General features: G+C 37.1%; 6 protein-coding genes across 7 annotated transcripts; 4 read left to right on the top strand and 2 right to left on the bottom strand.

The window, feature by feature from the left end:
- Positions 1 to 270: 270 nt before the first annotated feature.
- On the top strand, positions 271 to 937 carry PSAG (photosystem I subunit G). The gene has a single exon (XM_087331010.1). It carries the CDS (start codon positions 338 to 340, stop codon positions 824 to 826), a length of 489 nt encoding a protein of 162 aa, XP_087187136.1. The 5' UTR covers positions 271 to 337; the 3' UTR covers positions 827 to 937.
- Positions 938 to 3,186: 2,249 nt separating this feature from the next.
- LOC147869587 (protein PHLOEM PROTEIN 2-LIKE A10-like) lies at positions 3,187 to 6,399 on the top strand. The gene is made up of 2 exons (XM_087331000.1): positions 3,187 to 3,423; positions 4,165 to 6,399. Exon 2 carries the CDS (start codon positions 4,564 to 4,566, stop codon positions 6,262 to 6,264), a length of 1,701 nt encoding a protein of 566 aa, XP_087187126.1. The 5' UTR covers positions 3,187 to 3,423; positions 4,165 to 4,563; the 3' UTR covers positions 6,265 to 6,399.
- Positions 6,400 to 10,895: 4,496 nt separating this feature from the next.
- Positions 10,896 to 12,223, bottom strand: LOC147869586 (protein SEED AND ROOT HAIR PROTECTIVE PROTEIN-like). Its single transcript, XM_087330995.1, has 2 exons — positions 11,883 to 12,223; positions 10,896 to 11,457 (listed from the first exon to the last, which is right to left on the bottom strand). The coding sequence occupies exons 1-2, from the start codon at positions 12,118 to 12,120 to the stop codon at positions 11,141 to 11,143; spliced, it is 555 nt and encodes a 184-aa protein (XP_087187121.1). The 5' UTR covers positions 12,121 to 12,223; the 3' UTR covers positions 10,896 to 11,140.
- A 1,578-nt stretch (positions 12,224 to 13,801) lies between these two features.
- On the top strand, positions 13,802 to 20,372 carry LOC147869584 (nucleotide pyrophosphatase/phosphodiesterase 1-like). Its single transcript, XM_087330984.1, has 4 exons — positions 13,802 to 14,155; positions 14,832 to 15,181; positions 16,338 to 16,401; positions 19,362 to 20,372. Exons 1-4 carry the CDS (start codon positions 13,879 to 13,881, stop codon positions 20,369 to 20,371), a joined length of 1,701 nt encoding a protein of 566 aa, XP_087187110.1. The 5' UTR covers positions 13,802 to 13,878; the 3' UTR covers position 20,372.
- Positions 16,355 to 17,624, top strand: LOC147869585 (uncharacterized). Its single transcript, XM_087330988.1, has 3 exons — positions 16,355 to 16,453; positions 16,995 to 17,081; positions 17,183 to 17,624. The coding sequence occupies exons 1-3, from the start codon at positions 16,427 to 16,429 to the stop codon at positions 17,432 to 17,434; spliced, it is 366 nt and encodes a 121-aa protein (XP_087187114.1). The 5' UTR covers positions 16,355 to 16,426; the 3' UTR covers positions 17,435 to 17,624.
- Positions 20,373 to 21,882: 1,510 nt separating the features above from the next.
- On the bottom strand, positions 21,883 to 24,727 carry LEW1 (Undecaprenyl pyrophosphate synthetase family protein). Of its 2 annotated transcripts, XM_087330979.1 has the most exons (6): positions 24,443 to 24,726; positions 24,204 to 24,384; positions 23,571 to 23,641; positions 23,094 to 23,307; positions 22,784 to 22,880; positions 21,883 to 22,511 (listed from the first exon to the last, which is right to left on the bottom strand). In XM_087330979.1, the coding sequence occupies exons 2-6, from the start codon at positions 24,352 to 24,354 to the stop codon at positions 22,421 to 22,423; spliced, it is 624 nt and encodes a 207-aa protein (XP_087187105.1). In that variant the 5' UTR covers positions 24,355 to 24,384; positions 24,443 to 24,726; the 3' UTR covers positions 21,883 to 22,420. The 2 variants fall into 2 exon arrangements, with proteins under 2 accessions (XP_087187105.1, XP_087187101.1); XM_087330975.1 differs by having other exon boundaries at positions 24,204 to 24,727.
- Positions 24,728 to 25,071: the final 344 nt, after the last annotated feature.

Genomic DNA, 25,071 nt, shown 5'->3' with positions numbered 1-25,071 from the left:
TCCTTGGTAAGAGGAGAGAAGGAATTTTAGTTCTTTCTTCCATATATGTATGTATATATGTATATACATACATATATACACATACATATGGTCTTATAGACATAGATATATCATATAACAAAAGGATAAGCTTTCCCTCAAGAGGATAAAGGCGTGTGCAATCCACAAAAACGAAAGCCAATTGGACGCACACAAACCCAATCCATTTGTTGTTTCCAAATCCCATCTGTACCATTTTTTCTTTCTTTCTATCTCGTGCAGGCATTCTACACAAGACAGACAGACAGAAAAGAAAAGACAGAGAGAGAGAGACAGAGACAGAGAGACAGAGACAGAGATGGCTGCTTCTTGCTCAGCTTCAGCATCAATGGTAGCTTGCAGCAGCAACAGACAACTACCTCTTCACCTCAATGGATTGAGGGGAAGCTCTCTCCTCCCAATGCGAAGGATCTCCCACAGCTCAAGCACCCAGCTGAGCTTCGCAGGCAAGACACAGAACGCAAGAAGCATCTCCAAGGTCCGCTGCGATGCACTGAACCCATCCCTAATTATAACTCTGAGCAATGGGGCATTGCTCTTCTTGGGCCGGTTCGTGTTCTTACCCTTCCAAAGGTCTCAGGTGAAGAAGGCGGGCCTCCCCGTCCAGAACGGAGTGACCCACTTCGAGGCCGGAGATGCCCGCGCGGCCGAAGCCTCGGGTTTCCTCAAGACCGGTGACCCCGCCGGTTTCACACTCGTGGATGTCCTCGCTTGGGGCGCCCTCGGTCACGCCGTCGCCTTCTTCATCCTCGCCACCGCCTCCAATGGATATGACCCCACATTCTAAATGGGTGTCGTCCCCCCCCCCCCCAACCTTCTTTCTCTACATGTAAAGATTACTAGGGTTTCCTTGATCTTTTTTGTATTTTGGCATTTGTGTCATGTAAGATTTTTATCTTATTTCTCTTTGTCTCCTTGGGCATCCCCTACTGTGTTGTGTAAGATTTTGGTTTCCTTGGATCGTTTCTCTCTTGATGTATAAGATTTATTAGGACTTCGTGGATCTTTGCTTTTGATGTAAGATTCTTTGGGTTTCCCTTGGATCTCACCTCTTTTGCCATCCATAATGTCGGATTATTAAGGGTTTCCTTGATCTCGCCTCTGACTGACACAAGATTGTGAGGGTTTCCTTGATTCTTGTCTCTTTTGGCATCCATAATGACAGAGATTATTAGGATCTTGCCTCTTTTAGCATACAGTATGTAAGAGATCGATCCTTAGGGTTTCCTTGATATTGGCATGTCAATGTAAAATATTATGGTTTAATCGACCTTTCTTCTTTTGACATGTCATGTAAGATGATACTACCTCTTTTAGCATTATCCCAGCTAAAGAAAGACAAGGTTACCTTTCTTGATTAAGGAAGAGCTAATGCTAGTATATTTGTCTTACTACCTTAACCCTTTTGTTATTACAATTTCTTGGTGGTGTTTAATTCTTTGTTCGATAAGGATATGTTAATCGAGGCTATAAAACCTATTATTCTAGCACCTCTGTGTAACTAGGGACAAGACGATGTTGTAAATTGCCATAGCATCACCCCTTGCATTTGTATGGTGATTTACTTGTGTAGAAGTAGTATAAATGGGGCCCTTCATATTTGGCTTAAAGGTTATTTTCGAGACATGGCTTATATTACTAGTGTGTATGGTGAATTTGAATACAACATGTTCTCGATGTGCCCAAGGAATACTCGAAGGTCATATACAACCTTCGACAACCATCAAGAACGCAAAAACACCTGAAGAGAATTGTTGGAAGTTTATTGTGTATTGTGGTAGAAGCTCATGAGCTCATTAAGGTTGACAACAACAAAGTAGAAGGCACTTGGGAAACATGAACTCGAGCCTTGTGCAAGTTAAACAATAGACAATATCGTGTTTAAGAAACGTGAACTCATCGAGGTCAAAGTTGACTGGAGAGGGCATCACACGAGTACACGTGATGTCGAACCCAAATACTAAGAACTTGTTATAATTTTGGTCTTGCTTAATTGGGGTTACTTCCCTCATAAACACCATCCCTTTGAGATTAAATTGTCTAGCCAAAATTTTGGAAGGTTGATTGAAGCTTGCCTAGGAATAATGCATGTGAGGCATTGAGCTTGAAAATCTTAAGGTGGAGAAATCAAAAGGAAATAGCATACATGGAGAGTTTAAATCTTAGTGTTCATGATCTCAAGATAGAATTATGATTAAAGTTTTTATATGAAAAAACACACAACTTTTAATCCACAACTTAAGATTCGCTCACAAAAACATACACGACGAATTTGTAAGCAACTATTGCATAAAAAGGCAACGTTCCCACTTTGTTCCTTTGCCATGATTGTCTTGTTTTCCAAGCAACGGTAAAGTTAAATAATGACATGCTCCTCTCTAGAATTTCCAGTTGCACCATGTATATTGCAACCTAACGAGTTCCAAATGCATACTTAAATTCAAAGGGACATGCCTCTAATTTTGTATGCTACCATCCAAATATATAGGAATTCCATGATCTCAAGATAGCATTGTGATCAAAGTTTTTATATGAGAAAAATACACAACTTAAGATTCGCTAGCAAAAACAATACACGGCGAGATAAAAAAAATGCAATGCTCCCACTTTGTTCTATTGCCAGGATTGTCTTGTTTTCCAAGCAACGGTAAAAGTTAGATAATGGCATGCTCCTCTCTAGAATTGTCCAGCTGCACCATGTACATATGTGGCGACCTAACGAGCTCCAAGTGTATACTTCGATTCAAAGAGACGCATCTCTAATTTTGAAAGCTGCCATCCAAATATATAGGACTCTTGCGAAATTTAGCTTGCCTATAGGTATAAAATATTGAGTCCATAAAGCAGGACGATAGGTTGGCCCAAGTTCACATGGCTATGCATTGACCCCCCTAAAGTTCACATGGCCGGGCATTGGTCCAGAGCCCTTATGAATGTCCTATGATCTATCCTATTGGCTATATGTAGTCTATATAGAACACTTGACATTATATATGTATGCTGTTGTATCAAGGATGGAGATTACTCTAGGACTATCAATAATACATATATGATATATGTATCTACCAAAACAGAAAAGAAGGAGAGGAACAGAAAAGCCCTTATCCCACACACATAAAAAACAGAAGAAGAAAATGGGGCCAATGCTCTCTGCTTCTTAATCCCCCCCATCCCTCCCTTCCTTCCCTAATCCATGGAAAAAAACAAACAAACAAACAAACAAAATGGCAGACCAGATCTCCTCTCCTGCCTTCTAGGTTAGCCATCGATTCTTTTGAGTTTTTCTGTCGTTCCCCTTCATCCTCCGCTGCTTCTTCTTCTTCCATCGAACGGTCACTTTCGTCTCTGCTTGGAAACGCGCCACGATCTTCAATCCCGTTTAAGGTTAGCCATGGCCTCTCCGATTCAAGGTTTTCTATGGATTCTCTGAGTTTTTCCTGTTCTTCACGTGTAGTTCCTTTACCCCAGAACAGCATCCGTGGTAAGATCTCCTTTCTCAAAGTTACCCATCAAATGTCTGATCTTTTTCTGCTTTTTCTTACAGTAAGTCACTCATTATTTATTTCTAAACAATTCCAGTATTCAAACCTTTATCCTCCTAACGGTCGACATCCATTCTCTGGTTCTTTTTCATTGAACGTGAAGAAAATAGATGGCTGCATAAGTTTATCAAAAACCTCTGAGGGAATTGCAATTTTTGTAATCTCCTCGGCTTTTTCAAACATGGATAGGTCCAGAAAACGTTTGTTGCAATCAGATCTTCATAGAATCTGTATCGTTTAGGATAAATCATGGCTAGCTGTGGATGTTTTCCTTTTTTATTGGTCGTTCTTGACAAAAACGAGTACTTTATTCATTCAAAAACATTTCCGATCTTTAAGGCCAGATATTGATTCTGTTCATGAAGTGAACACGATGTTTAGTTTATGCCTTTGCAACCCTTGTTTTGTCTTCAACATCCTAATTTTTCCAAACATGCCAATCAGATATTTTGGGATCAATCAATATTCTCTATTCATCGCAATGTGTCTGTTGTTTATTTGTTTTTGAAGCAAAAAATTAATAACACTGATGTGAAAAATCAGGAAACATTGCATTCTCTGAAAATGTTCCTTGTTTTTCCAGACATACATGAATTTCGGACAAGAAAAAGTTGTGTTGCAGTCAGATCTTTGTATAAACATGAACCAAGCCTGAGCACAGACACCCGAAAAACATTCAATGGCAGTTGGATCTATACAGAGTTCTATGTTGTTTTGGCACAGATTCAAAACATTTTTGGCTGCTATCATATCTTCATAAAAATCTACCATGTTCATAAAAAAACACAAACATCCTAAATGCCTTTCAAGTCTTTTTGCAATCATATTCTCATAGAAATCTGGAATGCATCTTCAACACTAATTCCAACATGGCTATTGAATATTCATAGAAACATAAGTTATTCCTCACTAGATTGAAGGTAAAGATAAACATTAGGATGACTCTCTGACAAGAAAACCAAGGGTTTTTGTGCCAAAAACAATGTCCCTTTTCTTGGGAAACCGTACCCGTCACCGCAAGGTATTGTTTGCTGCAGTGGTGATCGTGGCAAGTGGTTATGCATCTTATCGTTTATACAATTCTTCAGCATTTGTTCAGAGGCGCAGAAAGTTGCTTCAGATCATGAACACTATGTCTCTCTTTGGCAAAGCCATATCTGAAAGTGCTGAATCAATATCCTTAATTTCCAAGGATTTGAAAGAATTTTTATCATCTGATGAAGATACTGTGCCACGTAGCCTAAGGCAAGCTTTCAAGTTAGGTCAATGTCATGAGTTTCAGGAAACAGCCACAGTTCTCTCTGCCGCTCTTACTCGCGGCCTCTTGCAAGGTTTGAAGTCAAAAAAAAATCATGGATCTGAAGTCCCTAATATTGATAGTTTAAGGACTATGCATGGGGCTAGGGATAGCGGTTCTCTCAATGAAGATGTGGCATGCAGAGAAATAAGAGAGGTTTGCTTTGTCACCAAGAATGAAGAAGAATCGAGTGGATATTTCAACTATGGCTCATTGGAGCATGAATTAGAAGGCCCTGGATTGTCAAATCTAGAGGAATCTGCATGTGATTACGAGGAGCAAACCCAAAAATGTTACTCTGTTGGATCTAATTATGAACCTGTAAGCTTTAGACAGAAAGGAAAGAAAGCTTCTGAGGAATTGTCAGACAGGATTCTCTCAAAGTTGCTCAGTGATCCTGCTGTAGGGTTTGTGTCAGCTGTTGCTGGAGCCATTGCAAGGAATTTTGTGCTAGCTTTCTTCGATGGATTTTCAAAAGAATCTGCACAAAGCCTGGGTGGCATATTGCCATCAAACAGTCAGTTCAAAGCAGGAAAAGATGCAGAGAAAAAGCCATTAAATTCTAAGTTTCTGGATGTTATGGCCAATGAGAAATGCAGGGCTTTGATCACTGAGTGCATACAAATCTTTATTAGTACAGCTGTGACCATCTACATAGAAAAAACTAAGGATGTGAACTTCTATGACGATATGGTGGCTGGCATTACCAATCCATTGCATAAAGATAAAATGAAAGATGTTTTGACTTCTCTTTGCAATGGTGCGATAGAAACATTTGTCAGGACTTCATATACTGTTCTTTTCAATGAAAAGAATGCATTGGCACAGAGGCATGAAGGGCAGAAGTATAAATGGAAAGTCGAGAAATACTCTCCTCGTTTCTCTTCACAACACCAACACCAACACCAACACCAGATATCGTCGTCATCAATGGAGACCACACACGTAGGTGAAGTTATACCTGAACTCCAGAGTCTTCCAGAATGCATCAGTAGGGAATCAAGCTTAGGAGATCTGATTGTAAATAACAATCATGAAATAGATACTGGAGATAGGGGAGGAATGCAAACATTTATTGAAGGGGTTTCAAGGACTTTAGCTATCCCAAGTAATCGTGAGCTTGCAGTGGATATGGCTGGAAAAATGAGTTATGAAGCTATGAGATCATTCTTACAAGTCATTACAACAACAATTAGTAGTTATTTACGATTCTACGCACATGAAAGTTGGAACAAGGTGAAAAGGCATGTACTTTTAGATCATCCATTTGGGCAATTGCAAGGGAGCTACAAGGATGTTGCTGCAAAATCTTTTATTTTGGCGAGTATTTGTCTAGCTCTTTGTTTGCATATTCTTATGGGTCTTCGACTCTCAGATAGAGATTAGGTCAACTCTTTGTTTGCAGTAAGTGAGAAAGCTGGTGATGAAGGATTTGGACAATGTAGATGTACCAAAAGTTCATGGAGTAATTATAAATTGCATTGTACATTCTGATTTTTTTATTCACTTGTATTTGCACAATTGCACTACTAATTTGAGGTGTGACTGAAAACAACAAAATGCCAAAAGGTTTAAACTCTATAATCTATAGAATCTAGTCATACAAGACAAAAATGAGGTAAAATTGTTTCACCAATAACATAACAGGGTTACATGAATCAAACCTTGAAAATCCAACATGGATTGTTGCCCTACAGCATCAATCTCCTTCTATGTGAGCATGTTTCTAAGATGCGATTGATGCCCAACTTCATGACTTTCGCAAGTGAAGACATTTTAATAAGGGGTGGTTTGCTTGCATGCTTTGTAGTTTGCTGGCCAACCCCCATGTAAATTTCTTTGACTGATGTGCTATTGGAGTGCACTTTTAATAGCGATCACTGTAAGTCCACAAATCTTTAGAGGATAGAGCCAAAATCTTCTATGATCTGGATAGTCATCGACTTCAACTAGATGTTGATATCTCTTTTTTATTAAAGCAGCAACTACTTTTGTGCATATCATAATAACGTAGTGCTCCTCCACGGCAATCTCTGCCTTATGTAATATCTCATTACATCTCATCTTCTAATAGGTGGCAGCAAATACAATGCCAAGGTTAGTATCTATTGCTAGTTGATTTAAGAATGTTATATTGTTTAAGGTTCCTCAAGTCCAATGTGCTCTTAAAATGCTCTATCTTGTTCTCTAGGCATTTTAACTCTTTGTAATTATAAGAGGCTATATTTCAGCCATGAAACAGTTGTAATTTATCTTCCCCGTCTCTTGCGTTCATCAAAGAAAGCGAGGATGCCCTATTCATTGGGTATACATTGTTGATTTATCAAGGCTAACATAGGAATATGTGGGTGACTTTGGTTTATTCTATGACTTCCATAAGATTGAGTTATAAGTGGATTTGAAGAAGGAAAAAGTGTATAGATAAATGTCAAGATTTTGCTTTTTGCACAATGTTGTATCATGTATTGATGGTCACTTATAAGTTATGGGCAAGTACTAATGTTGTATCCGATGCATAAGTCAACGTAATCTTGGCTTATATGCAATCCATAAACTTGACTCATTTGAACACACTTGAGTTGTGCTACTTGAATTGCTTTTATTTCACATCTTTAAATTTAAAACAAACTCCTCTCGTGCATGTTGATTCACACAATCCATGAACCATATATAACCTTTGTCTTCGGGTTTCTAATAGAAATTATTGTGTAAAACTTGATGTGAACCTACCCATTCTAATAATATGAGAAAACCATATGTGTTTATTTGTGGTTATAATTTACATCCTCCATTTTCTCCCATCTTCAAACATTGTTTTTCTATAATGCCAAGTTTTGAACATCTTGCGTTAGAATGATCTCTTGAAAAATAGTAAGGTTATTTGTCAATGCATACTAAAAGTGGAAAAGAATTAGCATAGCAAAATGTAGACACCAATAATGTGTCATGTCCACGAGGATCATGACCCTTCACACGAGGACATATACCAAGCAATGATTCTCACACATTGAAATAGAATAGGCAACAAAGCACAAATTAACAAAAAATGAGTTGAAAATGTTTTTAAGCTAACAAGCTTAGTGCCTTATGACATAGTAGAACAACATACAAATTGAAAAAATAAGGCTAAAAAGCACGAAGTATTTTCATCGAGACTTTTAATATACTATAAATTCATTGCAATATGAGCTCAATTGATCAATGTAAATGCTTGAAACCACCTACAATTGCCACATGCCATGACTAAAGCACCTTATGTCAAATAAATTTAAGGTAGTTTATTTCAATCAACATATACCCAAACATCAAAAGTCTATGAATGTTCAACAAGAGGTTTGTAGTCCAACCATTGCTATCACCATCTATTAACCTTGCAATCTTACATTTTCTTGAAGACGTTGTACCTTCTCAATAGTTGTCCCCTTTGAGTAATTATTCATGCCTATGATAATCATTTGGATGGTAATATGTTACGTTGTAATTCCTTCTCTCTAGGAGGGCTTAGGCTTGGGCCGAAACTACTATGAAACCAAAAAAGAAGTTGATGTGGCAATGGACTATTGCGAGAGAAACACAAGTTTCCTCTAACATATCATTCTCCTTGGTTACGATTATGTTTTACTTGGGTCTAACTATTCCCTTTCCACTTTTACCAAACCAATTCATATTATATCATAATTGCCCATTTTATAAACATAACTTTCCTATTGCTACCCAAATTAATGCATAACCCCATGCTATATTTGAACTATAAGATAGATATTACCTTCTTATAAGATTGTAGAAAGTTACTCACTGACAAAATCGTTGGAGTATGTTGCCAACAAAAAATGGATAGTGGATTCTCAAAGCACTTTTTAAGTAATATGTGGGTCAAGCAAGGATGTCCACTATCACCCACACTCTTTGGCTTATGTGTTGATAAATTAGAAGAAGTGGTGAATAAGGTTGCACGACAAGAAGGATTGAAAGCCCCCAAATTGATGCAACATGTTATTATTGCTTCTATATGCAGATGATGTGGTACTCTTCTCATATGATGTTGATAGTATGCAAAATTTACTTGGGGTATTAGAAGAATTTTGCCATAGTGGACTAGCAGTGAATGTGGAGAAAACAAAAACGATGGTAGTGCAAACCATCCAACCTCATCATTACCCTATGCTCACATACAGAGGTGAACATATACAATTTGTTCAAAGCTTTAAATATATTGGTATTGATGTACCCGCCACAAATAAATGGAGTGCATGCTTTGATTCTAGGTGCCAAGCTGGTTGGAAATCGTATTACCTTTTGGAGAACCAATGCAACCAAAGTGATACATGTGGATGGGAAGTAAAACTAATGTTGTTCAATGCCATGCTAACTCAAGTATTGCTTTATGGAGTAGAAGTATGGGGTCGCACCATCTCTCTTAATGCAAGGAATGAGATTGAGAAAATTCGAAAGATGTTTTTAAGGAGGCAATTAGGAGTTAAGTGCACTACCTCTTACCAGGTTATGCTCTTAGAAATAGGTGTTCGACCCATAGAACTATTGGCACTCCAAAGAGTATATAAATACATTACAAAAGTCAAGAATATGTCGAATCATTCATTACCACATCTTGGTTGGAATGTCGGATATAAGCTATAAAAGAATCATAAAAGTAAGATTTTCTCATCCAATTGTGTTGTTGACATGAGGAAATGGTTTGGAAGATGGGGTGTGGATGATCTTTTAGAGCTTTCAGGTAATGCTATGCAGTATGTAATGATTGGGGAAAGGTTGGTGGAATCATTAAGGATGAAGTGGGATGATGCTAAGAGGAGAAAGCTAGAATACTACATTGCAAATGTCAACCCTGAATGTTGGTCCCAATATAAAGCAAGAATGCCTATTGATCGTATCCAACCTTATCTCATTACCAATATGAGTAGTAATGCTCGTAGAGCCCTTACACTACTTCACACTCGATCTCACAAGTTAGGTATTGAAGTTGCATCATGGTATCAAAACGTAATGAATTTGAAGACATGCAAAGTATGCAATGAAGGCATGGTAGAGGATGAATGTCACTTGCTCTTCACATGCTCAACATATAGTGCAATTCGTTCAAGGTATGTTGACATACTAAGAGGGAGTGATAACTTAAGTGCAATACTTAAGACACCACTGAGAATGTTGAGCTCATATGTGTATGCTTTATTCACACACACAGACTTTGTGCTTTAATGTATGAATACCCCTTCTTAGGAAGGAGACACATATCGAGAACACATGTATACTCTAGTCCCATAGGTCAAAATTGGCCTCTTTATGGATGATAAAAATTCTAATTGTTAATTGTTGATCCAAATGATCTAATAGTGGAAATGAATGCTTTTGTGATCGCAAATAATGTAGACATGTTATGATATATATGATCCCGATATGTAACTCTTTCAAGTATATATATCTTTGTACACACAACATGAATCAATAGTGTGATTGAAATGAAAAATTTGCAAATGACATTGCAATGAAAATGTTATATCATGGTTGAAATTATAAATAGAAAATCCGTTCATTTCAACACTTGTCCATCAAACTTTCACGAAATGCATGACAAAAGAGATTTTGTTTTTTGGGTTATAAGGTTGTACTAATGGACAAAAGTTTGTCTACCATTACCCTTGGATACAAATACATGTACACATAAAGTATACTCATTGGATCTTCTCTTGACCATGTATTATAGTGAGGGTAAGACATGAAAATAAAAATCCTAATCTAATGTTATAATTATTGTGAAAGTACATATAGGATTGATGCGGTTGATGTTGTTCTTGTTTTTTTTTTCCCAAAAAAAACTCCTTCCATTAGTTATAGTTGATGTTGTTCTTGTTTTCTTTCTTTCTTTCTCATCTGTGAATATTCCAAGTTATATGGGAAAGGCACGATGAAAAAAAATATGCCATGCATTCTCACGATTTATGTGTTTTTTCTCTTGTGAATAATTTGGATTAACATGGAAATGCAAGCATGATGCATAGTCCTTAATATTTTGAAGTCTTTTATTGTATATGCAATAAGACAACTTTTTGTAATAATATCATTTTCCTTGTGTATGAGGATTTTGGGTTGCAATCAACTCTTACTCAAATCCTCTCTTAAAGGATATACATTACAATGTTCCTTGAACACCTTTGGCAAGGTCTATTGTATATTTACATAAAATATGAGGGATGCTCACAGAGTCACATGCACTTGATATATGAAGATTCCCTCACTTCACAATTTATATCGATTTCTTGCACGCAATCTTGGGTGGGGCAAAGCCAAATGGACCAACTGAGTACAAAATCGCATTGTTGTACTTTACTTTCTCTTTGCGAAGGCGAGCTCCCCATTTGCCAGAGTTGATATCTGAATGAATGTTACAATTCATGTTTGGAGAAGATACAATAAATGCCTTGCAAGTTGTAAGGGGGTCATGCTTTGAGAAATCAAAATCATCCAAATGTAGTAGGAAATAACCATGAGAATTTGTGGTGGCAGTAAGATAGATGAATGTCTTGTAACGATTGTCTCTACAAGCAAGTTGCACATTGGCCCCTACATGATGGAGAGAAGATTATATAGATATAAACCATATAAAATACATACATGCATAAAGACATATAAATAATACATGTGTATAACATACATAACGAATTAGACATGATATATACAATATTGATGGTTTCTGTACTCATAAGTACATAATGCTTAGACATTTTATTGTAATGAACTATATCACTAGTGGGAAACCCCAACATGAGGCAAACACATTATAACAATGAAATGAGTCATAAGCCACACACAAGATATACGTCCCAACTTTGCATATTAACATTTTCTATAAACCTCATCCATTCATGCAAATTAGACTAGTATAGTCCTTGTTTAGTAGGCAAGTCATAGATTCACAATGCTAATAAAGAGCTTTTCCTTAAAAAACCAACAATTATAAATTATCTAGACAAATGATAGCAATTAACCTTGGAGTGGTTTCGAAAAAGCGAGAGAGGGGGTGCCAACGAGGGAGCATTGTTGGCACAAGACAACACCTTGGACTGCTAATGGCGAAGGAGGGGGAGGGGGAGGATAAGAAGACGGATTGCTTGGAGGGGGTAGGTCATGTATGTTGTATCGAGTAGCATTGACTAAAGTAGAAGCCAATATCAACAATATGGCTGCAATTCTAATGAGTGGTTCCATCATTATCCTCACCATCATTTTGTTTTTGTGTGTAAGTTGATTGCTTTTGAGGGAATGATCTTTCAATAATATCTATGTCCTCCCTTCCCAACCTTTTATATCTCATTCTTGAGCCGGAGAGAGACAAAGAAGAAGAATAAGAAGAAGATGTATATTAATGTTTCTAAAGATGCCAATGTGAGAAAAAGAGAGTCGTGCCACCCCATGTTAGCTCCTCAACTTTGGTTTCAATTTTATTTTAGAATTTGTGCATTGCCTTATTGGCCTCGCCGTGCGAGAGTATTGATGAACTTACTTCCCACGTTCTCATATGAATATATTACTTACGGATTTGAGAGAACCACAATTTGTGTTTATGACGTGTGCTTGTGTTTGTCTGAGACACATATACACACATTAAGTGAATCACATATGAGGAGATGGGCATAGCTATGAGAATAGCCAAAACTAATATATTGTTCAGATTGCAAACATATGTTGCATATCTCACACTTTCAACAATTTATATATTGGTAGCAGGCTTCTGTTTGTGTGTTTTAACAATGTGCAAATAAATACATCTATATTTTTCACAAATCTTCATTTTTGGTGATATTCTTTGCTCTCTTGATTTTGTACACCATAATAAATACTTGATTTTGTACATAGGATGAGAGGAAGGAATGAAATGAACTTATTATAATTTATAGTCTCTCTTTTACTCACAAGAAGAAAACAATTAAAAATATATTGTCTCACTTTTTATTCTGTTGTTAGGCTTTCAACCTAAGGTCTTGGGTTCAAACCTTCGTACTTTTAAGCCTCTTGGATACTCCATAGCTTTATCGAACTAAAAACCTTGTGGACCGTGGTCTCCTCACATTGGCTTTTGCTCTTTGATGGAAGCCATGTTAGTGTATCTAACTAATAATATCAGGATTTTGATGCAGTTGGCCCAACCATCTCAATATTGCCTAGTTGGTTCAGATAGCCATCATGCCAACCCATGTATTTCATTCTACACCATTTGATTTCTAACGTGTTGGAGCAAGCACTCTCTCAAAACAACCCTTGTACACTTGCACTTTTATTATACTCTTGCAAGCTACCTTTGGACACCCTACGAATGCTACATCCTAAAGGTAGCTATGTTGTATTAGCATTTCATCAACCACCTAATCCTTGACATATATAAAACAAGTCATATTCCATTGCCATGATTCTTTGATTACAAATTTTTGTATAATTTATAATAACAAACTTGATTAATATCATACCCAAATATGGCCTTTAGAAGACGTTGAAAAGGCCAAACTCCATCCTTCTCTCTCGGACTATTTTAGCCCAATATGGTCTACAATTCAAAGGTTTTTAAACACTATTGCTCTTGTGTGTGCCTTTACTCGAAGAAACTTGTCCCAAGCATTAATATCTCTTATCGATTCATGAGTTAACCCTTCAAACAATTTGATCGCTAGGTCGATGTATGTCGATGGATTGGTGTTTGGAACAATCTGGAATAAATACCCTCCAAATTTTCTCTTTCCTTTTTTTTTTTTTCCCTCAAATGCCCCCCCTTAAGCCTCATTTTCCTCAATTACAGGACATATAGCTATGACTCCAAACCAAAGACAAATAAAGGAAAACAAGAGGAGAGGGGTACCCCGTAGGAAATAATGAAAAACTGATTCACTCCATCTTCTTTTTCTTCTTCTTCTTCTGCTGGGATCGGATCAGAGCTAGTTTTCGATTCGATCATTCGCAGGCAAAAGGACTAAGACAGCGCAGAGACCAGCGATGCCGAAGCGTAAGACAGGTGCGAGGAAGAAAGCTGAGCAGCAGAAGGCGAGGCAGAAGGCCATCTCCCAGCAGCAGTTCCATGTGGACCTCGGCAAGCACCCTTCCAACACTGCCATGACCTGTGACTTCTGCCAGAGGTCCCAGAAGAACAGAGCATTCTGCTACTTCTGTGGAAGTGTCCCCAAGACCCCTTCTTGTGCCAGCTGTGGGAAAACCAAATGTATGGCATCAGGTTCCGATTGCGTCGTCCGCCATCCAGGAAGAAATGTCACAGGTATTGCGTTCTCTCTTTTGTTTATTTATTGTTTCTATGTCTACTGATCCATTTATACGGATGATCTAACCGTTCCCCTAATTGCATAAATTAACAAAAAGTAATCCATATTTACATACATATGGACAAGTCAGGGTGCTTGTGCATGTGCATGCATTTGTATGGCGGGCATTCTCATGCACATATACATGATATATGTGTACACACAATCAACATACATATGTCATACACACATATATGTATGTATACAGAGCCATCTTTAATTACCATAGGAAAATACAAGAAATCTTTCAAGGAGAAAAGGAAAAGAGAAAATTGAATGTGTATATGTATTTACATATATGATTAAATGTGCGTTTACCCATTTACACATACGCAAATACACTATAGAGAAACTATATCTGATATCATCTAAATGAACTAAGTCAAACTTCCGTTTTGAAAAGACGAATTCCAATTGTTACAGTAGGTTCATGAAAAGCAAGGCTTGATTATGTCCATCAGTTTATACACTGCATTATTAAATTATTCAAATCTAGGCTTTATTTTGAGCTCATACAACACTCTCTAGAGAAGTTATCAAAATTCACCGCAGTGTTAAATTCAGCATGAGAAATGTTTCTGGGTGAATCATTTTTGCTCTGTCCTCAACTTTATCTGAGATTTTGATTTACAGGGATGGGAATGGTTGGCTGCATTTGCGATTTTTGTGAGGCTTTCTTGTGCCATTCAAGGCGGTGCTTAACAACACATTGTTGCACCTGCCCACTCACTGATGCAGTATGTGTGGAATGTGAAAGGTCGGTTATGGAACATGGAGGTAGGATTTTCCGCTGTTTTTCATGTGATCAATGGCTTTGTGAGGATGACCAATTCGAGCATCAAGCATCATGTCAACAAATTGAAAGTGAGACTTTCCATTGCTTATCTTGCAACCGACTTGGTTTATACACATGTCTCCGCTGCAAAATATGTTTTTGCGATGATCATGTTAAAGGTGTCACCAACATAACCAAGAAAGGGGAGGTAACGTCTCTTTATATAAAATGTGATAACCTCAATTGGTAAAAAACAAAGTTTGTGAACATCAATCAATTGCTGGATTTTGACACTTGGTTTTTGTTTCTTGTTGAGTTTTTTGCTTACATGTTATTCAAATCAATCAGGAAAAATATCGTTTTCATTGGTTAAGGATTAAATGTTAGGTTTTCCATTATTGCTTTTCAATGACTTCAGGGTATTCTGTTATTTTTGGTGAAATATATTCATTAATGTTCATTTGATTGAGTATGTTATAACATCATCTTGTGGACAATCGTAGCTTAATCATCATCTTCGTATAAGATTGTCTTTTGCTGAATACAATCATAGTAGTGGCTAATAATGCATTCTAGACATAAACTTACTTTGTTTTATGACACCGCTTGGGATTGCAGTACAATAGCATTCTTGACATTTCATTTGAGTATCAATGTGCTTGTAGAATTTCTAGATTCTGAGAGTACAAACTGGCAGTCTTATGCCCCCGCTCCTAGGAGCTCTAGAGTCTGCTAGTTGAAACTGGAAATCTTGTGACCCAGCTCTAGATTTTCAAATTTATACGAATTTGTTCTTCCCCTAGAAGTAGTTTGTCCAACACTACCAAATCAGTATCTGGATAATTTAGCGTCCCAATATAGGTATATAAGGATACAAGTAAATTATGTTTAGACCAGCATGTATGCAATAATTGCAGTTGGCGTTTGCGAAGCAGATGAACTACTTTCATGGAACATGCAGAGAATCCACCCAATGAATCATGTCCTCTCATAGTTCTAACATCCCTAGTTATTTATGATGTTGTCATATTTGATCATATGATATGTTCCTGCATCAATTCCACCAAGTCCGAATTGGTAAATTGGCATTAGCTTGTCACGTATTTTCTGACTATATATATCTGTGATGTCACGTTCTGACTTACTGCCACACTATGTTCATTGTCAATTTGTGAAGGGAAGACATGACCTGGTCTCCTTTCTTTTTGGATTCCTTTCTTCCCTTGCAGATTTCTTTTAGAATTCTCCTTCATGAATTCTGAAGGGGCTTTCCTTCTTGTTAAAGGGATAATTGTACCTACATGTCACCTTATTGATTGAAGGTTGTCAGAGTCTTTTATAATATCCCATACAATGCTCTCCAGATCTGGTGCCTGCTGGTTATATCTGTACTTCTCAGCTGTAATGATGATGATGATGATGATGATGGTGGTGGTGGTGGTGGTGATTATATATGTATGATAATGACAATGTTGAAAAGGTACCATTGCTGATGATTTTATCCATATATGACACTTGTTTCATTTTTTCGTATTTCTGCTTTGAATCTTTGCTGCACCCCAATTTCTAAGCCTTTGAGAAATCTGACACACTCTCTTGCTTTTAATCTTGTCCTCGCGTTCATATTTTTCTAGATTGATCATATTCTCCTTCCATTGCTATATTCTCTCCACCCGTATATAAACGTAGTTTTGGATATGTGTGCTGTTATTCACATTCTTTTAACGTGCTGATTTTGAATGTTTTCATCCTTTTTGTACACAGTTTTTATTTTATCATACATTGTTGCTTTGAACTTTTACTGTGTATCTTGCTGCTTTTGCTCTTTTTCCATAGCTTTCTTACATTGTTGCTTTCGGTTTGCATGCTCTCTTTCGGTTTACTTTATATAATGACTGTTGTTTTGCTCTCTTTCCAGAACTGTATAATAGATTGATATGCTTCAAAAATCAACGCTCTCTCTGCAGACAATTTCGCCACTGTTCTTTTCTTGTTATTAACATTCTTTGAACATGCTGCAGGCATTGACATGTAAGAAATGCAGCTATCCACTGAAAGAAACAAAGGACATAAGTGTATCAGTCAGGCAGCACAAGTTCGGACGACAGGTTTTTTCCGCTCATATTTTTTAGCAAATATTTTCTTTATTACTTTTATCCTTCCCTTTTTAACATCGGATTGAACCTAAGCTCTCTTATCTAATGTGTAGGGAGGAGGCGAAGGAGAATATTACTATTCATCATATTCTGGCGGTGGTCATACGTATTCTGACCATGGAGATGATGATGACAATGAAGATGATGATGATGAAGAGGAAAGTGCAGATGATGAAGATGGAGAAGGCGACGATGAAGAAGAAGAAGAAGAAGAAGAAGAAGATGGGACGTATCAAGGCTATGGTGAATCAAGTTCGACACTTGGAATGGCAGCATTAAACATCAAGGAGTACAACTCCAAGTGAATGGTTATCTACACTGCTTCCACAAAATAATACCTTCACGCTCTATAATATCTTGTGATGGTTGGAAATGCTCACATTTGTATCTTAAATCACATCTTAAGTTGATTGTGAAGGTTGTGATTGCTTAAGTTCCTGAGTCATGTATGTGATACATTTTTTAAAAATATATTTATTTCTTGCATTGAAGATATCTCTCTAAGGTAATAAATTCCGTTCATTGTTTTTGTAACTAGTCACAGATGCAATTTTATGAATAGTTATGTCATGCTGATGGATTTTCTTCATGGGGAGCAGGAGGATGTCTTTGAACACTAGACTTGGGACATGCTACATCACCATTGGGTCATAGGTTAATCAAAGGTGAATTTTGTTTGCAAATAAGTGTGGTACAAAGTCATGATTCATAAACTTTGTGTTGCTGCATTGGGAGAATGTTCATATGAGGTTATGCTGTGAACCATGATCACATACTAAACGTTTTGAGTCATGATAAAAAGTAAGGCCATACCACTAGACATTTGGAATGTGTTTGCATGGTTCATGTCTTACATGAGGACGTCAGATAATGTTAGTGTTAGGCTCCTCATTATCTAATGTAATACACGTGTTAGCACATGCATGCGAACAATTCAAAATCAGATTCATGGCACTTCGTCTTATACTTATGATGTCAATAAAAGTTGCTTTTGATATGGTAGGTATGGGATCTCTCAATTTCCTTAGATCAATGATGGAGATCCAGGACAAGGAAATATCATGTTTTAACAATACTCTTGCAAACTAGGGGTTTCTCAACATATCTTCAAGACAAGTAATAGGGTAAACAGCTGCAATTAATCTCAACATCTCCATATAATAGATCCATCTCCAACTAACTAAGAATTTCCTGTTCGAGACCTATCATGGGAAGTGTTTGATAATGAATCAAACTTCAAAATATAACAACAATAGTATGCAATGAATGACGGGGGTCTAGGACCATCTCTAGCATCTAGGTCACAAAAGGTATAGGCTAAGGATAGTGCAGGACATTTATCACCAAAGTATGCAACAAATGGAGGGGAAATCTTCAAGCGTTGAGCACAAGAAGACAAGATCCATGACAATAACACATTCTAGGAGAGGAAGGCGAAGAGCCCGGGCGGGATCGATTCATGAATGAGATAAGAGATTTGTCATCGACACGGGAATGGATTTCGGATTCTTGGTGTGGCCCGCGGCCGCAGCCGCGGACACCACCATGGAAATGGAAGAACAAAATCTGCTGCATGTGTCCGAGTGGGAATTATTGATGTGTATATGCAGCAGGAAGTAATGGGGTCTCTCCACATCTCTTCTTCTTCCTCTTCTTCTTTGCCTGATCAACAGCCGGGAGAAGCAGAGAAAAAACCATTGCTACCTGCTTCTTCTTCTCCTTCTTCGTCCCCATCACCATCGCCATCGCCATCGCCATCCCCATATCTTCCATCAAAATATTGTGCTTTACCCGTCCCCATCGCGATCTCTGCCATCTCAACCCTCGTCGCCATCATCGCCCTCTTCTTCGCCTTCTTCGCCTGCAAAGACAACAGAGTAGCACACCCTAGAGACAATACAGAGACAACCAACGCAGAAAGATGGGGTTTTTCTCGACCTCTGCAAAACCTGAAAAGACCGGTAGTTCTCCTGATCTCATCAGATGGTTTCAGGTATGGGTATCATTGGAAAGTAGCATTGCCTGCCATCGATCGTCTCAGATCCAATGGCACAGAAGCGATCCCAGGTATTATCTCTGTGTATCCAACCCTAACATTCCCGAATCATTACACCATAGCCACAGGTCTTTTCCCTGCGTCCCATGGAATAGTATCAAATTACTTCAAAGATCCATCCATATCTCATCCTTATCACAATGATGATGATGATAAAGACAAGAATATGGATAAAGATAACGACAGGGCCGAAGAATCTTTTCATCCCGGTGTTATTGACCCAAAATGGTGGAAATATGGTGAGCCTATTTGGGAAACTGTGACTAAAAATGGACTCATCGCTGCTACCTATTTCTGGCCCGGTAGTGATGTATCAAAAGGAGCTTGGAACTGCACTCTACCTTATTGCCACAGTTATAATTCTTCCATTCCCTATGAAGAAAGAGTAGAGACAATCCTTCATTACTTCGATATTGAAGATGAAGAAAAAAGGCCAAGTTTTCTTACACTTTACTTTGAAGAGCCAGATCATAGTGGTCATTTATATGGACCCGATGATCCTCACATTGATGAAGCAATAACACATGTTGATCAAATGATTGGAAAGCTTTTAGACGGTTTAGAAACACGGGGCATTCTTGATGATGTTTCTCTTATCTTTTTAAGTGATCATGGAATGGTGGGCACCTGTGATAAGAAGATCATATATCTCGAAGATCTATTGCCGTGGATAGAAATCAAACAGGAGTGGGCTGATTCACTTAGCCCAGTTTTCGCATTAAGACCACCTTCATCAAAGAACAAAGATGGTGATGGTAATAATGAGAATGAGACGGACAATGTGAATGAGGTCTATAAGAATATAACCCTAGCTTTGAGCTCAGGAAAGGTCCCAAACGCTGAGTATTTGAAAGTTTACTTGAAGGATGAGCTTCCCACTCGGCTTCATTACTGTGGCAGTGACAGGATAGCTCCTATTATTGGCATTGTTTCTGAGGGATATAAAGTAGAGATGAAGAGATCGAAGGCAAAGGAATGTGGAGGAGCTCATGGGTATGATAATCAAGCTCTTTCAATGCATCCCATTTTTATTGCACATGGTCCACAATTCGCAAGAGGACGACAAATACCATCCTTTGTGAACACCGAGGTATATAATATCATCACATCGATTCTTGGTATTCAAGGGGCTCCAAATAATGGTTCATTGTCTTTTGCTGATACTATTCTTCTACCTCCTGTGTAGTTCGTTATATAATTTTGTATGAAAAACAATGAATTTTTTGCTATGATGTTTCTTCAGCTGTCATGGAGATGTTGTATATGTCATGAATCATCACCATGAGCACTACCTGATATTCATAAGGTTTAATGATTTGAAATATCTGCCAATTTAGCGAGAGTATGATGTCATTGCACGTGTGTGTGTATTTATCCTTCATACATCTAAAGTTTTAACATTGTAAATATTTTCCTCAGCATGGTTCCCTATGCATTATCCAAACATTGACTTTACCCTTGTCTTACGACATCAAAAAGCTTGCCTTTTTTTCCCCAAGAAGGTTTAATTTTAGTATAATCACAAGTAACCATAGAATTAGTTCCTTAAAATATCATCATTATAGACATTAACCATTTTAGACTTCAATAGCTATGGGAAACAAAATATCTAATAATGATAATAATAACAGCTTAGTAAACATGTTAGGATGTATACCCACTCCGCCATGATTATATGAATTAGTCAAAGCAAGACTATTGAATGGTCTTTTTGGTGTTACAATCACCTTGGGTACCGTCACTAACAAATAATTCATTTTTTCCTTGAAATGATTCATCTCTCCAATGAATCTAAGTTTTTCTCCTTGCAAAATTTCGAAGTGTAGGAGATGTAACTTGTTCTCCATTGTAATAACCCAACTGCTCTTCTATAGCATACAAATTGAATTCTTAATGTTTATCTCCAAAACTAAATGCCTAGATTATGTAAAATGAGATTGAGATCATTAACAATTTCAAGTTTATATTCAACCATAAAGCAAAAGAGATAAGTGGCAAATTGCACAATAGTGTACTGAAATGGATTGCAACGATTCAAACATGGAGAATACGCCATTGTGATACTAGAGATATACCCTGATTTTTATACTTGGAATGGTGGATGAATCAATTGAAAGTTGAGATGAATATTATTCAACATTGGGATGATTAATTATATTCTACAATATTCTAGTTGGATTTATAATGGAATATTTAGTACTATTACACAAACAATTCACATTGGCAAAGTGAGACAGCAGTCATTAATTTAGAGGAATGAAAACAAGTTTTATAGCCTATAGGGGAAAACCATTCACAATCAAGGTATATACAGAGCTCTCGGAAACTATTAAATTATTGTGAAATAACCTATTCATTTTCTTCTAGTTTACAATCATTTTATACATTGATAGTTAGAGGGTTCTTCTCTAGCAGAAACATCCTTGCAATTAATCGCTTCTGAATAATATCAATAAATCTCATATTGCTTACCTTCCTCATCGATTAGATTCTTCTGCATCTTCAAGAGCATCATGAAATGAACTCTCTTTATACAAGCAATTAAGTATTTGGCACTAACAACAAGAAAATTACTAAAACAAGAAATTTTTTATGCTTTGCATTATAGAAAGACAGCAATGGTCCTCATAGAGTCGAGCAAACATTGCGTCCATTGTTTGAAAGTGCCATTACACATACAGAATTTCTTTAACTTGCTTTACGAATAAATAACAATTTGTATATAAATAAAAATTCAAGGCCTGTGAAATCATCATAAGCTGCACAAAATGTTTGCAGTAGAAATTGTTAAATAATTAAGTTTGCAGCATACCACCAAGCTTATAAGAGCTCCGGATTATTGGATGGACAGAGGCTACATGTTTCTCAAACTTCAGGTTTAAGCTGAGTTAGTATGTGGACAAATTATGTTAGATATCATGTATCTAGAATATAAAATTGTGTTGGATAGAACAAAACAAGCCTCTCAACGTAGTTCAGATGGCTGCAGGTCAGATCCAAAGAAACCCTAGTATAGACATTAGGGTTCAGGTTTCAGGTCTTGTTGGGTCCTGGGTTTAGGGTTAAGGCTTTCAGGCTTCAGGTTAAGGTATTTATTCACTTCCATTATCATTGTTCTGTATGAGAAAATACATTGATAGCTACGCTTTCAAAATAAAACCTGCTCTAGAGAACAAAAACAAGCCTTTCAACATGTGTCAACCCTCTGAATCCAAAGAAACCCTCAAATAATTAATCACTTTCCGTATCGTTGTTCTTTTTGTGAAAACTCGTTGAGAGCAAGAAATAGGGACTTCTCTGAAAAGTTTTTAATAGAGCCCATATATCTGCATACAAAAATAAGAACATATTACCATTTAAGAAAACATATTCTATTTCTTAAGGGTACTCTATTCATAGAGCTAGTTATTTATGTTTGTTGAGGCATGGCTTTTAAGTCCAATGAAAAACTTCTGTTAGCATTTTACAATAGTTATGAAGATAATGTATACAATAATGTTATAAAGATATATGGTTTAAGGGGAAGAAATTAAAATCAGAAGTTCCCACAGGTGGTGGTGGTTGTACTTAACAGAAATGATTGTATACAAATACATACTGAATCTCTGTCTGTTTCAATCTCCATGGAGGAAATCCTGATAGACATTGTGTGTTGCTAAAGAGCAGTAATAAATCCGGATCTGGCCCTTCACGCCCTGCACAACCACATAATCAAATAGGTAAATGTTTAGCTATCCACCTACAAAAGATGTTTTAAGGTAGATCCCAAGAAAAGGATAACTAATAATATTTAAAATATAAACACCAAAAGAACACCCAACTGATATGGGTAATGAAGAAATATCCAAAAAGTTGAAAGGCATTTTCTGGTATTTTACTCTAAAAATGTAACACTCAATCCAATTTACCAATTTCTCGCAAACTTGTATTAATGTCCTCTTCTCTCAAATCTGGAATTAGGCCCAACTGGATGGATTTTAGACATAAATTCTGCACTGCTTTCACAATCGCCTGTTTGCCATCTCGAAGGCACAAAACTTCAACAAATAGACGTACCATCCCATCTCCCAAGCTATCACGAGCCATGTGCATATTTTTATGACTTGGAGATATGCAATTGATCTGCATTAGTTCAAGTTATTGTAAAGCTTATTAGTTTCAATGGTAGCAATGCATAGAAATTACAGACAACAAAGACATTTAGTAACTTAATTCGCAAAACACAAAAATGTCACAAAGCAATCCGTCCACCAAAGATATGGAAAAACAAAAAATATTATGCATTGCACTACTAGTTTTGAGTTTGTGCAAAAACTAAAATCGTAGATTCATGTATTAAAAACCTAAGAAGATATTGAAAGCTCTCACGATCAGAGAGACCTTACCTCGTTATGGGTGTAACATCTTATTGCATGATGGCTTGCCAAAGCATCAACGAGGACAGACTTCAGCAACCCTAAAGATTAAAATGTCAAGGAAAATAGGTTACCAGAAGGATGGAAATCATTAACAGTTTTAGGATTTCTACCTTTGATGTCATAGTGACGTTAAATCCCTAAAGCCACTTGAAGGTTAAACCCTAGAGACTAAAACTATTTTGGGTTTAAGCATGTGTTTCTTTAGGAGACGAACGCTTAAGACCCGATACGATTTTAGGGTTTTAAGGGTAAAGATGGACACTCACTTGGAGTTGCTTAGCAGGTAATGAGCCAACATTTTCACGTTTTAGGGTTTTAATTCCAAATAGGTTTTGGATTTATACATACAATACCAAACTAAGGAAGATACTGAAACTAAAAGTTGTTTTACGTTTTTACCATCACAACTAATACCTAACACGGTGATCGGCCATTGAAAAGTAGTGGAGAAGGAAGAAACTCGTTTAGAATGGTACTAACGTTTAAGTGATTTTAGGCTTTTGACTTTCATGCCGAAGAAACTGAAATAAATTAAGGGTTTGAAATGGAGGTCGAACATTGAAAGGAAATAATCCAGAATTGTATGTTAGGGTTTTTTACCTTCCATATCATAGAGAGAAACATGATGAAGACCCAAATGAGCTATTTGCTCAATAATCTTGACAACAGAAGAAATATGAGTTTTTGCATCTTCACTGTCGATTATTAAAGCAAGATGAAGAGGAATCTTCGTCTTCGTCTTCTTCATCATCTTCTTCTTCTTCCTTAGCTTCGATCTGATCTGAAACACGAGAACTGAGAAAACAGAGAAGAAGTAGAACGAGAGATGAAGGGCATACCAAAAACAGAGCTTAGCCCAATTGGAGCAGAAATGCAGAGATCTCATGCTTTCGGGTGGTTCGGGATCGAATCCTCGCGATGAATGAAATGATGATGCTTTAAGCTCTAAGCATGTGACTAACTCTGATCTTAACCTTAATCTTATGATTAAGCACTAATCATATACCTAACCTAATGTTAATCTAATGGTTCTAATTACAACAAAGCATAATCCTATCTCCTCCTCTTTCTTCGACAAAATAGAGAGGAACGAAGAAGATGAGGCAAACGTTTAGATTATAGAGCTAAAGTTACCGTGAGGCAAGTTAATTCCCGAAATGCCCACTCACCCACTTGCCTTGCCTTGGTCTCGAGACAATGCTCTTCATGACATTACCATTGGCAATCAATTTCTTCTCCTGTTAAACCCTAAACCCTAATTATCCGTCTGTCTTTCCCATTGACCTTAACCCCTCATCACTCTTGTTCCATTCATACACCGTTCCATGTGCGTGTTAACTATATTAAGCTCGATTCATGTCACACTAATCAACCCTAAACTTTCTTTTTTTACTCGAAAGTCAAGACACCTATATACATGGATTCGTAATCACTTTTCCTTTGTCATTATTCACTCAACTTGCAAGAA

This window comes from Azolla caroliniana, unplaced genomic scaffold, assembly GCF_043228905.1.
Source record: "Azolla caroliniana isolate FFs.n. ecotype wild unplaced genomic scaffold, voAzoCaro1.0.p SCAF_1, whole genome shotgun sequence".
NCBI lineage: Eukaryota > Viridiplantae > Streptophyta > Polypodiopsida > Salviniales > Salviniaceae > Azolla > Azolla caroliniana.
The sequence above is the reverse complement of the archived record's forward strand: the minus strand, read 5'-3'. Positions and strand labels throughout refer to the sequence as shown.

Excerpts from the sequence above, each read along its gene's own strand:
- PSAG (XM_087331010.1), top strand. The coding sequence starts at position 338 with ATGGCTGCTTCTTGCTCAGCTTCAGCATCAATGGTAGCTTGCAGCAGC.
- LOC147869587 (XM_087331000.1), top strand. The coding sequence starts at position 4,564 with ATGTCCCTTTTCTTGGGAAACCGTACCCGTCACCGCAAGGTATTGTTT.
- LOC147869586 (XM_087330995.1), bottom strand. The coding sequence starts at position 12,120 with ATGATGGTGAGGATAATGATGGAACCACTCATTAGAATTGCAGCCATA. Across the intron at positions 11,458-11,882 it reads TTTTTCGAAACCACTCCAAG|GGGCCAATGTGCAACTTGCT; the intron begins GTTAATTGCTAT and ends TCCATCATGTAG.
- LOC147869584 (XM_087330984.1), top strand. The coding sequence starts at position 13,879 with ATGCCGAAGCGTAAGACAGGTGCGAGGAAGAAAGCTGAGCAGCAGAAG. Across the intron at positions 14,156-14,831 it reads TCCAGGAAGAAATGTCACAG|GGATGGGAATGGTTGGCTGC; the intron begins GTATTGCGTTCT and ends TTTGATTTACAG. Across the intron at positions 15,182-16,337 it reads ACATAACCAAGAAAGGGGAG|ATCTGGTGCCTGCTGGTTAT; the intron begins GTAACGTCTCTT and ends AATGCTCTCCAG.
- LOC147869585 (XM_087330988.1), top strand. The coding sequence starts at position 16,427 with ATGTATGATAATGACAATGTTGAAAAG. Across the intron at positions 16,454-16,994 it reads ATAATGACAATGTTGAAAAG|GCATTGACATGTAAGAAATG; the intron begins GTACCATTGCTG and ends AACATGCTGCAG. Across the intron at positions 17,082-17,182 it reads AGCACAAGTTCGGACGACAG|GGAGGAGGCGAAGGAGAATA; the intron begins GTTTTTTCCGCT and ends TCTAATGTGTAG.
- LEW1 (XM_087330975.1), bottom strand. The coding sequence starts at position 24,489 with ATGAGATCTCTGCATTTCTGCTCCAATTGGGCTAAGCTCTGTTTTTGG. Across the intron at positions 23,642-24,203 it reads TTCTCTCTATGATATGGAAG|GGTTGCTGAAGTCTGTCCTC; the intron begins GTAAAAAACCCT and ends TTTAATCTTTAG. Across the intron at positions 22,512-22,783 it reads TTGAAACAGACAGAGATTCA|ATATATGGGCTCTATTAAAA; the intron begins GTATGTATTTGT and ends TTTTGTATGCAG.